The sequence below is a fragment of the Astyanax mexicanus genome, chromosome 6 (assembly GCF_023375975.1).
Source record: "Astyanax mexicanus isolate ESR-SI-001 chromosome 6, AstMex3_surface, whole genome shotgun sequence".
Classification (NCBI taxonomy): Eukaryota; Metazoa; Chordata; class Actinopteri; order Characiformes; family Acestrorhamphidae; genus Astyanax; species Astyanax mexicanus.
In genome coordinates this window covers 13288042-13302506 of record NC_064413.1, presented here as the reverse complement: position 1 = coordinate 13302506, position 14465 = coordinate 13288042, and the positions used below count along the sequence as shown (strand labels likewise).

The following is a 14465-nucleotide window of genomic DNA, read 5'->3' as shown; positions in this document are numbered from 1 at the left end:
TAAATTTGAGGCCAAACCTTTACAGTAACTGTAGAGCATAAGCACAGAAGAAGCAGAATACACACATACAAATCACTACGCAAAAAGACAGCGTATCTGGGGGTATCTATATCCGGAAAGTTTCAAATTCTGTGCATTTCCGGGTATATCAGGAGCATATACGGGGTGGACTGCTTCCAAATACGGAGTGTGTCTGAAGTCCGGAATGGGAACATTTCTACACGCGACATATCAGGAATCCGTATATCTATCACGACATGTCTCGTTTCCGGAAATAACCACATCGTATTTTACAGGATACTGTGGCATATACACACATATCCTGACTCCTCATATCAGGAATGTTTTCATGGCTTTATTAGACAATTGTTTTATTTATTTTATTTTTATTATATATTTTTTATTTATTGGTACAGGATGTAAGCTATAGCATGTATGTCAAACATATTATATAAATAGGTTACTATGGCAATAATTCAGTATACATTTTATATATTATTTGCAGACAAAATAAACCAGTCATGGATTTTTTTTTCAAAAATGTTTTTTTTTATTATTTTATTTTGTTTTTCCATGGTGTTCACTTTCAAATTAAACTTTTTCCACATATTTTTGTTTTGGCCGAGAAAGCCCAACGCACTGCAAGTGCAAAAACGCACTGCAAAGTCTCAAAACACAAGCAGTCCCAGTCCCAGCAAAAGTAAGTTTTATCTGTTTTTTGGTTAATATTCAGTCGGTTTTTTACTTTTAAATTAAACTTTTTCCACATATTTTTGTTTTTCTTGTGCCGCTGGCGCCTCTCGGGCGGAAAATCCCTCATGTTTTCTAGGTCGGCTAGTGCATGGCATGACACCGGTTCGACGGTTTTCATCCAAGACCTGCTGGCACTGCTGCACAATCGCGGTTAGCCTCTTTTCTCTCCACCTTGGAGGTTTCACGATGAATACCCCTTTGTCATCTTCATCACTTTCCTCATCTGACATGAAGTTGGGATCTGCATTAAGGAGATGGTCAAAATCATCCTGGCTTAGAATTTCACGGCCAACTTTCACTCGTTTTTTGAACAGCTGAAATAAAGACAGACATAGCATATGAGTAACATCGACACTAAATCAGAAAATAAACGATTATTATACTATTCTTCTGTATTACTTTATGGAATAACAATGGGATTATAACCTTTCAAGAGGCTGTTTATTCACTTAAAACTCTGAATAAATTAAGTAGAATATGTGCTGTCTTTATGTCTAAAGCTTTGCTCACTTTGTCTCATCAAACCACAGATTTTACATAGAGAAAACAAAAAAGTTTAAGGAAACAAAAAAACTTTTAAATGAGAAGACAACCCCTTCATACATGCAGTTCATATTATAAACATGCACAAATCAAAAATGAGGTGTTGGGACCCTTCTACAACACATGGTATTTTATATGTGCGCGTCAAGTGAGGGAGTTCTGTTTGTCTAAATACAAAAAATGTTTTAATAAACTGTTGAACCGCCATGCTACATGCATGTTGCACGCTTTAGCAACAGACCCAAAGGCATTTTTGTGCGTATAAAATGTACTGCTTGTGGTACCATGCGGATTTATTATTGCATATGTAAAAACCTGACTGATTCAATAGAACGTTGCATTGAGGATGAAAATTCCTGTGCAACCTACTGTGTAGCATGACGCAGACCAATTTCAATGGCAATGTTCAATGAGACGCACAGGTCTTGTAGCTCTAGTTCAAAAGTCCAAACTGGTCCACGTGCTTTAGGTGCAAAAATACGGTGGCCGAGAAAGCCCACCGCAGTGCAAGTGAAAAACGTGCTGTATTATCGCAAAACACATGCATCAGACTGAAAACACCAGCTCAACGTTAACCAAACGCGCTGCAAATTCAGACACAACCTGCATAAACAGATAGCACATTCATCAAAACCATAACACCTGTAAAACATTAACTGAACACGCTTCAAATACAGAAAACACTTACAAACTTCCAAAACACACACAAAAGCCTCACAACACAACGGAAGATTAATCAAGATTAAATATATTCCACTGTATTTGGCTCGAGGGACGTTTTATATATTGTAAATCAGAGTATGGTTTAGTGTAAACTAGGGTTGCAACGGTATGAGATTTTCACGGTATGATAACCGTCTCAGAAAATACCGCGGTATCACGGTTATCACGGTATCAGTTTGTTACATAAATTATTAAACTGACCCTTAAAGAAATTACAACAAAGGTTTTTTGTTCAATTAAATATCTATTGTAGAAACCTGGAACAATTATATAGATAATGTCTCCTTAAAAAAAATAAGCTGTACACCATCAGGTGAAGGAAACCAGGTTTTTCCACTACTCTTAAGGGCATTAAGAGTGTATATAAAAATATATATATATAATATATATATAATATATATACACACACATACACACACGTTACACACATTACATGTCCTCTAATAAGTAAAGATCATGTATTTAAAAAATTCAGTTAAATTATTTAAGTTTAAATTATTTAATATCTGATAAACTGAGCCTGGGTCAGTGTCTGATCAACAACTCTTGTAAACGTCCGTTTTACTGCCAAGTTGCTATATAACCAGATACTGCAGAAAGAGGGGATTTATTTCTGACATGATCCTCACAATAGAGATTTCTATTTTAAGGCTTTCACACAGAGTCTGGTTTTAACATATGAAAAACAGGCACGTCAGAATTAGAAAATGAACGCATGTAAATGAATGGCGTCTTTCACATCCAGTCCGGCAAGGACCTTTACACGGACACGTGAATCCATCGTAGCACGCACTTCACGCCTGTACCTGCGTGCCCAAATTTCGGATAACTCAGCGCTTTTGCGGGCAAAAATAAGACTTGTTCCTGTTACAAGTTCTGTTTCACCGTAAACATTTGCTGCAGGAACATTTAAGGTGGACTGGGAAAAACTAAAACTGAATACGAAGCTGACTTGATGCATATTCTGTGAGTGCTGAAACATAACATGTCAGACTGAGAGGGACAGCAGAAGGCTTCCTTCCTCTCAGATCGCCCTGTCTGAGTGTAATCTGCAGTGTTTCTCTGTAGATGTACACCTTATTCTCAAACAGAGTGTGCCCCCATAAATTCGATTTTCAAAAAAAGTAATGATATTTTACGTGATGGTTGGTGAACTAAATATGCTACATGTTTATTAATTAAAGTTAAGTCAGCTACTTTCTCATTTATACATTTTATTCCACCTTTAGAAAGTAGCACATTCAAATGGTTCTGTCCACTTTTCAGCGTCCCCCTGGAAACACTTCCGTTGTGTTGTGAGGCTTTTGTGTGTGTTTTGGAAGTTTGTTAGAGTTTTCTGTATTTGAAGCGTGTTCAGTTAATGTTTACAGGTGTTATGGTTTTGTTGAATGTGCTATCTGTTTATACAGGTTGTGTCTGAATTTGCAGCGCGTTTGGTTAATGTTGTGCTGGTGTTTTCATTCTGGTGCATGTGTTTTGCGATAATGCAGTGCGTTTTTCCACTTCCACTGTGGTGGACTTTCTTGGCCACTGTATTTTTGTATTTTTATTTTTTTATATTTATTTTTGGAATGTGGGAGTTTGTGTGAACACGAATGATGTATCTAATCCAAATAAAAAGTTCACATTCAGAGTGGTCTTTGTAATCTGATTTAACTATGGTGCATTCAGGAAAATCTTACCCTGTCACGACGACTAGTAAGGGTTTTCTTCCTTTTGCTCACATCTGTTGTGCCCTCCAGGTCAAGCTTCTTCTGCGACTTTAAATTTTCAAAGTATCTGTTGCATGCCTCTTAATAAAACAAACAAAACATATAGGTTACCATAAAATTTATTATCACACATAACCTAATAACTGACTGGAATTGTAAGCACTAGACAATCAGGTTGTGTTTTATCAGGAATAACATCACAGAAATGATTTGGTCCCTGCTTTTATGTCACAGCTTTAATGATATTCATGATAGCACACAACCTTGTGTATTCTATGCTTTTATACAAATGTTCTACAAATGTTTGTTAATTCCCTGTTTACAAGTACTTTTAGATTTAACATAATTGATGCAAATTAATTATTTGTTTATTAGAGTAATATATTTTACTGCAAAAGTAAGGCTTTATTACCCATTATGAATAATAATTTGTTTAATTACGTTTTAAAATATGGAATAAAAAATATTCAGTTACAATTATACATCAATATTCTACACACTTACTTCTCAACAGACTGTCTGGACCCCAGGCATCTCCAGAGTCCTTAATGGCTTCAGTGACTGACTTTGTCACCTGCTCATTGTGTTTTGACCTGAAGCTGAAAAACATAAAAATTTTGATTGTAAAACTGTGATAACTGTCAAGTCCCTTACATCATCACAAAACCCTAAACAAACTCTTTCACATGGCCATGGGGTTCTTAGGTGGGGTTCCAAAAACATTCAGAATGTAATATCCTCACAATTAATGCCATTCTTTGGCGTTTCATTTTGTAACTAACAAACTCATTATACCATATACATTATGAAAGACGTCTCCTCTAACTAAAGTTGCTCTCCTACTGAACATATGCGCTCTATGTCAAAGCCACTTAAAAATACAACAAGTTTCTCTTATCCCTCAAGGTTATAGGTGACAAATACATTTTGGAAAATGCTCATAATAATCATGTTTAAAGCTATGAAGTACTTGCAGCTTACAAGTACTTACAAGTTACAATGTTTAGGGAAACACATCCTTGAGCTCCATTTTCTGAGAAATACACAGCAAATTTACTTAAACCAAAAGGGTATCCTCAATTTTAAATGGGTACATTTGGGGCTGAAATGTGTTGTTATATTGATATATTATTTAAAAATTATGATTGACCACCATGGCAACTGACAATCTGCTGTGTTCAAACCTTAAGCCAGTTGAAGCAGGTACACTGGTCTTTTTGGGCTAAAAGCATTTTTTATTCACTATCGCAATAACAGCAATTAGATATTTTGCACAAATCGTTCAGCCCTAAATGACAGTATGCATTTTAATAAGCCAAAATCAAAACAAACATTTAGCATTGTCATTTCAGCCATGTACTTTGACTTTCTTTAGGAATACTGCATAGTCCATCAAATTTAAAAAGTCATGTGCTTTGAAATGTTTGCAGTACTTTCTGTATTTTCAGTCTTGCATAAAACATGTCATAAACAAAATGTGTACCAGTCATTGGGTCCCACTTTCCACTGCAAATCCTCCCCAAGCTGTCTGTGGACTTGTCGCACCGCAGCCTAATTATGGTTAAAAAAAAAAGTGAATTAAACATACATAAAACGTGAATGTACCTTAGACTACGAATTAAAATAGATAATAGATAATATTAATTAATAATGTGCTCACTTACAGAAAGGCCCCCAGGCACTTTTACGCCACTACACGAAGCATGTTTCTTTCTCACAGACAGGACTCCATCGAGCTTTTCCTCCATCTCCCTAATTGCTCTTCCATTGTTTCGGACTTCCTCCTTTAGCTCTTGGATATTTGTCACAATCCCAGACATGACTCTATTTAAAATAACAACAAGTTAGCAATTTGAGATGAATTAAATAGCAATAAATAGTTAATTGACTATGTGGTGACAGACAGAAAATGTGGACATGAGTCTAACACCACAAGTTTTAATCTTCACCCTGATCATCCAAGCATCTTTAACCTCTTACTGCAGAAGCGCCCTCTAGCGGGCCCGTTCTGACTATGTAAATTAGAATGCTTAAAAGCGTCAAATATTCTAAACATACCGACCAACTAACCTTCTCATATTCATTAGAACTACTTTAACTACCTGCATGCAAATTTACAGCCATCTACATGAATCCAGTCGCCAGAAATCTCCAACTGAAAACAGCCTGTTTTTTTGTGATTTTATGTGTCATTTCATCAAAAAAATATTAATATTACCCTGAGATGGACTTACATTAATTTATTTTATCACAAAGAAACAAAAAAATATTAAAATCTTGTTTTATAGAGACAGATTAATCTCTACATTAGACTGGGGCGCTCTGGAGAGATTTTGAAGCCTTTGGTGACGCCTGGTGGACACCTTATATATAATGCAGTATTCTTTCCCAGGCTTTCAAAATAATGTTTTCAAATTTTGTAATTTGTTTGACAAGACCCTAATAAACCAGGAAATGTAGAGAATGATTGGCTAATCATCACCAACATCCATACACACACTATAAACTCAAAATATAATAGGCGCTTTTTGTTTTTTTTTACATTTTCCTCTGCATATAATGTTCTCAAATAGATCCTAAATAATGAAAATTCCCTCTTGAAAGTGAATTACTGTTTTGTCCCAAGTGTCTACTTCAGTTTAAGCCCTGATTGGTCATTGTGCTATATGTAAAACTTAAGATATCCAGTGTGATAGCATAGTAGTGCAAATCGCATGAAAATGACCAAAAAAAGGGATCTGCATTAAGGGAGCAAGGTAAGTTACATTAGATTAACATGTGCTGATGATAATGATGCATGATAATAATAATAATAATAATAATAATAATAATAATAATAATAATAATAATAGTTCTATATAGCTAGCTACATACACAGCTACATACATACATACATACATACATAAGGTTACATACATACATATAGCTATGACATATTTACATATAACAGTGCTTATATAAATTATGTCAGCCCTTAACCTGGTTAACTAAACTGTCAGTGACATTAAACAGACAACTATAGATAGCTTAACTAGGTAGCTATTTACGATTTCAGAAATACCAGATTTTATATTGTTTAATGTTACTCTGTGTACTGTTATTAGCTTGATAGCTAGCTAGCTAGCTAACGGAAAAACAACAACCTAGCCCTGTCTATGTTTCTTTAAATAATAAACAGGATCTTTTTTCACTAAACTGTAGTATAAATATTGTATTTAATGCAGCCAGCCAGCAATTTTTTTGGCAGGAACACTTACTGTGGAAACTAGTAAGTTATTGCTAATGGAAGCTAACAAATTGGCTAGCTAGCTAGCTTTTAGAAATTTATATTTATATTCATATACTCAATTTTTTATTTATTTATTTGTTTGTTTGTATATTTAGATTTTGTAGCTATATTGCTTGACACTTCTGTTCTGTCCTCTTCAATATTGCATTTGATGTATTGGGCTAGCTAGCTAGCTATGGCTAATTAGCTAGCTAGTTAACATACATACTGCGCCTTAATCGCAATATTAACCTTTATTAGCTATTTAAATATGTATACTTACTTCCAAACATCATCCAATGTTACACCATCCGAAGAATTAACGTTATCCCATGGAGGACCTGGAGATCGGAGGGTGGGTGCCTCCTGGTAGCGGGAGCTGCGTCTCCAAGCCGCTGCCATTTCCTCTGGCCCAACTGAGGAAGGGCGAGGGTAGCGTCGAAAAGATGGTGATTGCTCCATCTCTAGCATAAATACTTCAGAGTAATATTAATTTTAAACTTAAAAATTTAACTTTTAGGATGTGTAATAATAAAACAAGTGATTTCTACCTAAGTAGTTTAGCGCACAGAGACCGCCTAAACCCTTCTAATTTGATTTTTTTTGGCGCCTTGTGACACGCATGCGCAGTTCTCTCTTGTGCGCAGCGCGCGCTTTCTCTCTCTCTCTCTCTCTCTCTCTCTCTGCGCGCATTTAACTTTTAGGATGTGTAATAATAAAATAAAAATAAAATAATAAAATAAAAAAAATAAAAAATAAAATAATAAAACAAGTGATTTCTACCTAAGTACAGTTTAGCGCACAGAGACCGCCTAAACCCTTCTAATTTGATTTTTTTTGGCGCCTTGTGACACGCATGCACAGTTCTCTCTCGTGCACAGCGCGCGCTTTCTCTCTCTCTCTCTCTCTCTCTCTCTCTCTGCGCGCAGTGATGTCTTCTCCTAGTTCTTGCCGTAAACGAAAATATTTACAGAAATTTTGCCCTCACTGCAATTCTTATGTATCAAAGTCTACATATTATAGACATCAGGACGAAAGGAATCTTCTGACATACTCTGAAAATGCACTTGACAAGGTAAGATCGATACAGAGCTGGCCACTTTTCTACTCAACAGGTAAGCTAGCTAGCTAGCTAGCTAGGTACTTTAGCCTGGTAATGTATCTGTCATACAGCCGGCGAATTATCACAGCCGCTAGGTTAGCTTACTAGGAACGGGCAATTAATAAAAAAATTGAGTGTTCTCGTTCATATCAGTGGTCTTTGTGCAGCTGGGATAAACAATGCAGAGGTTAGCTAACTTACCTGAGATAGCTAACGCTAGCTAGCTAACCTAGGTTGGGTTAGATAGCTTAGGTTGGCTAAAATGGTCTCGGAAAACTGTTTATTTGGGCGAGTAACGCGCTTCCATTTATTTACAGTAAGCTTAGATATACAATATTTTGTCCAGTGCTGAGGCTGGAGCAGTATTAGCATTAGCCGCTTACCGCAGCTCACCGGGGCTGGCTAGAGTTAAATTAGTTAACCAGTCTCAGTGCTTAGAGCCCAGTGAATGACCTTATTAAACCCACAGTCAGTATCAGAGAGCCATAAACAGCCTGTTTTGGGCTCATACAAGAGGTGCAAGCATTACATAGTTTTTCTACATTTGTTTAGCATCCGTTTCATTTTGCAACTTTACAAATCTGCAGTCAGCTTCTGGTTCAGAACTTTCCCTGTCCATTTTCACCACAAGGTTATCTACCTAGCATCACTAGAATTAACTTTAGGATTCCATGGTGGAGCTAACCTTAGTTTATCTTAATTTGTTTAAGAACTGTAATCTAACCAACCAACGGCAGCTGTATTTCTGTCACCAGAAGGAAAGTGCTAGAATGAGAAGTGAGTAGTTTTTGGATACATTTATGCAAAGTAATATGAAAACTGGGTCGTAAACTATAGACTATGACCCATACAACGAAAGTCAATACATCACGCCATGCATGTAAAAAAAACCCTGTGAAACCGATATAATATAGAAAAAATAGTGATTTATAATTTTGGTCATACCGCCCAGCACTAGTGAAATATAATTTTCTTTCATGCATTAAGCATTTCAAACCACTTGTACACAACATTATCCAGTGATGTGGATGATTTATGTTATTTCTCATATTTGTCTTATAAACAGTGTCACCAAGATCTCTCCAGTGAAAACATTAGAGACACACCACATTGCAGCACAGTAATAAAGGAGGTAAGAATGAATATATATCTCCAAAAATCTCATAGTAGTTTTATTACATCAGACCTAGGGCCTTTGTACGCTGTTGGTGATTTTGTTTCTTTTTTTCTAGGTGGAGTCAGATACACAGATTGAGAGTTCAGCAGTGGAAAATTATGAGTCTGAGGTAAATTTGAGTTACATTTTACAGTATAATATGTACATGAATGCATGCTGTTATTGTTATGATTAAGCACAACGTTATCTGTCTTGAGAGTGCTGATAATGTGTCTGGTATTTTCTTCATGTTAGCTTGGAACCAACCAGCTCAGGCTTAAAATTTCATGGTTGGATGCGACTGATTTTTTATAATCAGGCCAAATTTTAGCTTCGTTGTGCGTAATTTGTGAGAATTTGAGATAGGAAGCAATGTCTGATTAACTGCCCAAACGAGCTGTGAATGAGCAGTCGGAGGGGAGGAAGGATGTCTGACAAGCCAGAAATTTTAGTCGCATGGGTGAGCGGTCATGTGAGTCATTTCCTCTAAATCGCCCTCAAACATGCAGATTAAGCTGTCAGAAACGCACACGATTTCTAAAATCGCACAATGTGTGCCTGTAGGACATTATTTTCTTGAATTGGAAACCATTCTATAGAGGATATTTACATATATTTTGCAGATTACATGAACTTGGTGGGAAATAAAAAATGATTAAAGTACAGTTGAATTTGTTAGGTAATGTCATTTAGGGAGTTGACGTTAACATCTGAAGTAACAACGGTAGCTGCAGTGTTTAAAATCTTATTTAATTTTTTTTTCAAGGTAGAGAATGACGACACACAGAATGAAGATGAGCCTGAGGAAAGCACCCTTGCATCTGATGTTAATGCTAATGATGAGATGGAGCAAGAACATGACAGTGAAGTACATATAATTTCATTACATTTATTTGTTCTGCAAGATAGAAGGACATTATAGTTCCAGGCAGAGCATTTTAAGCCATTTTATTTTGGTCTGCAAAAAAGACTGCAAAAGCAAATATGCAGTTGTGGTCAGACGTTTACACAAACTTGTCATAGACATTAATATCTAGTGGCTTATAAGATCTGGGTTCACAACTACACTCAAGTAGTTGCACTTATTGAGGTGTGTTCAATGACTGCAAATATATTTTATCTGGCATTTTTGGTATGTAGGATTGTTTGTGACAATATTATGAATAAATTATTGAATAAGTTACTAATTAAAAGTAGATTTAATTAATTAAATATTTTATTTATTTATTACATTTTGAAATAAAAGCTTAAATATTATATTTACCGTGATTCACCTATCCTCCTTTGAAAAACGATTGCTTGCTCCTGTTAGCTCGTGTTTTAAACAACGTTCCCGCCGTCACGACCAATATGACCAGCGCTTGTACCAGATTCACCATGTAATGTTCTACATTCATCTTGAGTTTGGATCTTAATGTTGCTAAAATCAGCTGGACTCTGAGCAAGAACACACAGTGTAAGAGTGTTCTCCGTCCTTACATACCCAGCGGAGAACATTCCGAGGCTGATGAGAATAAGACCTGTGCTGGTAAACGGAATCTTGAACTTATGAATAATCAGAACCAAGTTAGGTATTCTTTGTACCAAATAAGCAAGCATTTAACAACTTCAGTGTCGTTTTTATGTTTAATATGGATTTTAATGTGCCGCTAACTTACTTGAGACATACTTGAGCCTAGAATTTCTAAAATATAACCTCTGACATGTATGACAATCATGTGATTTTCATTCAAAACAAACATGTATATATATTTAAAAAAATGGCCTAAGAGATTCTAAGAGATATACAAGAGAGTATATACAGTATTTACAGCATCTGTTACCCTTTTTAAGTTCATTACAGAGCGCTTTTAATTCTATGCCAGGTATTTATTAATTTATTTGCTCCTTGTCTAAAATTCATTTGAATTGTACAGTTTAAAATATTTGCTTTGTAGAAAGTGAGGAATGCAATTAATTAATAATTATTTTTTTAATCGCCAGACAGCACTAATTGTAATGTGTTTTTATGTAGGTGGAGGATGATATGGAGGTATGGAGTGAAGAGGAACCTGAGGACAGTGTGTTCACACCTGCTGATGACAAGATGGAGCAAGATGACCACATACCTTTCATCACAGGACTTTTATTTGTTCTTGCAAGGTGGAAGTCACACTTCACAGTTTCTGACAGAGCATTCGAATCAGTTTTAACCATTCTTAGACATGTGATGTTAATTTTGACCTCTATTCTGTCTGTAGAACCAATGAGACGCATTGCAGCAAGCATTCCATCTTCTCTTTACATGTTTCGCAAGAGACTGAGCATGAATAGAGATGATTTTGCTCAATATGTAGTATGCCCCGTTTGTAGCTCAGTTTACAGTCACGAGAATGCAGTTCTGAACATACATGATGGAAGGGGTAAAATTGTTCGAAAGAAATCTGCAAAATGCTCTCATGTTGACTTTCCAGGCCACAAACAAAAAAAGTTACGGAAACAGTGTGGTGCTTTGCTGATGAAAACTGTCATTGGGAAAGGTGAAAGAGAGTTTCTGTACCCAAAACGGACATTTTGTTACCGAAGCATATCAAAATCTTTAGAGGACATGTTGCAGAGGCCTGGATTCATTGAATCATGTGAACGCTGGCGAGAAAGAGAAGTAAAAGAAGGGATGTACACGGATGTTTATGATGGGCAAATTTGGAAACAGTTTATGTATGTCCAGGGTAGGCCATTCCTAGCAGAAGCTAATAATATGGGATTGATGCTCAATGTTGACTGGTTCCAGCCGTATAAAAGCATTCATGATTCTGTTGGTGTCATGTATCTAGTGGTGATGAATTTACCTAGAGAGGAGCGATTCAAAGAAGAAAACATAATAGTAGCTGGAATAATCCCTGGACCACATGAACCCAAAAAGCATATAAATGGATTCTTAAATGTACTTGTTGGTGATCTGTGCAAACTGTGGCACGGTCAGTACCTTAAGGACAGTTCACTAATGGGGAAGCAACTATACCGTGCAGCCATTCTTTGTCTGGCAAGTGATATACCAGCAGCCAGGAAAACTGGAGGTTTTTTGGGCCACATGGCCACCAAAGGCTGTAGCAAGTGTTTGAAAGATTTCTTACGAACTTCAGATAACAAAGTGTGCTATGCAGGATTTAATGATGAAAGTTGGCCCTCACGGAATCATAGAGACCATTGTGAATACGCTAAAAAAGCAAGGGCAGCAGAAAACAAAGCTGAGAAAGAAAGAATTGAGGCCTTGTACGGTGCTAGATACAGTTCTCTTCAGGAACTGCCTTACTTTGATTGTGTTCGTATGCACATTATTGATCCTATGCACAACTTGCTGGAAGGCACAGCTAAACGTGTAATGCAGGTTTGGAGGGAGACAGGAGTGATCTCAAAAGATGGGTTTTCTGCTCTCCAGTCCCGTGTTGATGCCATGAGAATTCCTTCTCATGTAGATTCTGGTATTCCTTCTAAGTTAGAGGCAGCTTTTGAGGGTTTCACAGCATCACAGTGGAAAATGTGGGTTTGTGTATATTCATTGTTTGCACTGAAGGATATTATTAGTGAGGAACATTACAACATTTGGAAAGTGTTTGTCTCGGCCACTAAAGTACTTTGCAGTCGGGTTATTCAAAATGATGACCTAGAAGATGCACATCGATGTTTAAAGTTATTTTGCAATTTCTTTGAAAGAAAATATGGCAAAGAATGGTGTACCATGAATATGCATTTACACCTCCATTTAAAATCATGCATTCAGGATTATGGACCAGTGCATGGGTTCTGGTGTTTTTCTTTTGAGAGGGCCAATGGTGTGTTAGGAGATTATCATTCAAACAACCGTGACTCAGAACTCTGCATGATGAGGAAATGGCTGACTGACTGGCAAGTTGCTGGCAAATGTTCACTAAGTGATCCGTTTTTTGGTGACATTCATTGCTTTTTTAATGGAAGCTATCAGCTCAAGGCAGTCATAACATCTAAACAGTTGGAAACCCTGAGTCATCTTTCTGATGATTCCATACTTGGTAATTACGAGTACAGTGACAATTTGGAGACTTTACTTCCACCAGTTAAAAAAGCCACAATGTCATTGGAAGAAAATGCTGCACTCTTGACTATGTTTGAGGTGATGTATCCCAGCAGCACAATTCATCGTGTTTCCTTTCATTACTATTATTGCGACAGATATGTCTTAGCAGGTGATGTATATTCACGGTCAGATTACAGAACAGGGAATTCCTCCTGTGTTTGTGCAAAGTGGTTTAGTCACAGAGAAATAACAGGAGAGCCAGTCATAGATCCAAGAGCATCTCAGCATCCTGGGCATATTGCAAACATCTGGAAAGTGTTTCTCTTTGTTAAAAACCATGGTTCATTACGAAAGGCAGAACACGTAGTTGCTCAAGTTCAGTGGTTCAAAGAACATGGGGACAAATATTTCTTTGGATTGAACACTTCTTGCACTGTTTGGGACACAAATTACGAACCTTGGTCACATGCATCTTTCATTCCAATGAAAAGAATCTCAAGTCAGTGTGCATTCTGTACATACAAAATAAAATTTTCAAGGTTCAGGGAGGAAATAGTCAATGTTGTTATACCAGTTGCTTCAGCAAAATGTGTCTAAAAATCAACTGGGGAAGATTTTTATATTTAAAAAACATGAATCATTATTTGTCAATGTATATTAACTTAACAGGTGAATTGGAGATGCTCTGTCTGCCCTGTTATGTATTGGTGGCCTTTCCAGGGTGTATACTCCCTCCTGTTATATGAGAGATTTTTAGCCTCTCCTGTGTAGTTGCCATCTGTGAAGTTGCCATTTGGAGATACTAGTATTTCATTGGACAGCGACAATATGGTCAATTTTTTTAAACATAAGTTGTTTGTGTCAGTTTAAGCAAGTATGTTTTCATGAGCTTTAACTGCTTTTTCTAATATGTTAACATTGCATTATCAATTGTATTTAAATCTCTGTTGTATTGACTATCAAGAAAACCTTTTGTTTGTGCAAATAATTCTGAGTAAATACACAATAAAATGTATCCAAAGATATCTCTGAGTCTAAAATGTTGTCATAATGTATAAGTAGCTCTGGCCCTATGGCAAATGTACAAACATGTTTTGATGAAGACGTAAGCATTTCTTGACAAATGTATTCCCCAGGATATTGTCCATGTTGTATACTTTGCATATATTGAGCCC

General features: G+C 36.5%; 2 protein-coding genes across 3 annotated transcripts; one reads left to right on the top strand and one right to left on the bottom strand.

Moving 5' to 3' along the window:
- Positions 1-540: 540 nt before the first annotated feature.
- On the bottom strand, positions 541-7671 carry LOC125802384 (uncharacterized protein C14orf93-like). The gene is made up of 6 exons (XM_049480275.1): positions 7283-7671; positions 5396-5555; positions 5215-5282; positions 4236-4330; positions 3702-3811; positions 541-1067 (listed from the first exon to the last, which is right to left on the bottom strand). The coding sequence occupies exons 1-6, from the start codon at positions 7468-7470 to the stop codon at positions 753-755; spliced, it is 936 nt and encodes a 311-aa protein (XP_049336232.1). The 5' UTR covers positions 7471-7671; the 3' UTR covers positions 541-752.
- A 44-nt stretch (positions 7672-7715) lies between these two features.
- On the top strand, positions 7716-14315 carry LOC107197437 (uncharacterized). 2 transcript variants are annotated; one of them, XM_022686966.2, is made up of 5 exons: positions 7716-8074; positions 9168-9233; positions 9334-9387; positions 10024-10120; positions 11272-14315. In XM_022686966.2, exons 1-5 carry the CDS (start codon positions 7856-7858, stop codon positions 11280-11282), a joined length of 447 nt encoding a protein of 148 aa, XP_022542687.2. In that variant the 5' UTR covers positions 7716-7855; the 3' UTR covers positions 11283-14315. The 2 variants fall into 2 exon arrangements, with proteins under 2 accessions (XP_022542687.2, XP_022542686.2); XM_022686965.2 differs by having other exon boundaries at positions 7719-8074; positions 10024-10125.
- Positions 14316-14465: the final 150 nt, after the last annotated feature.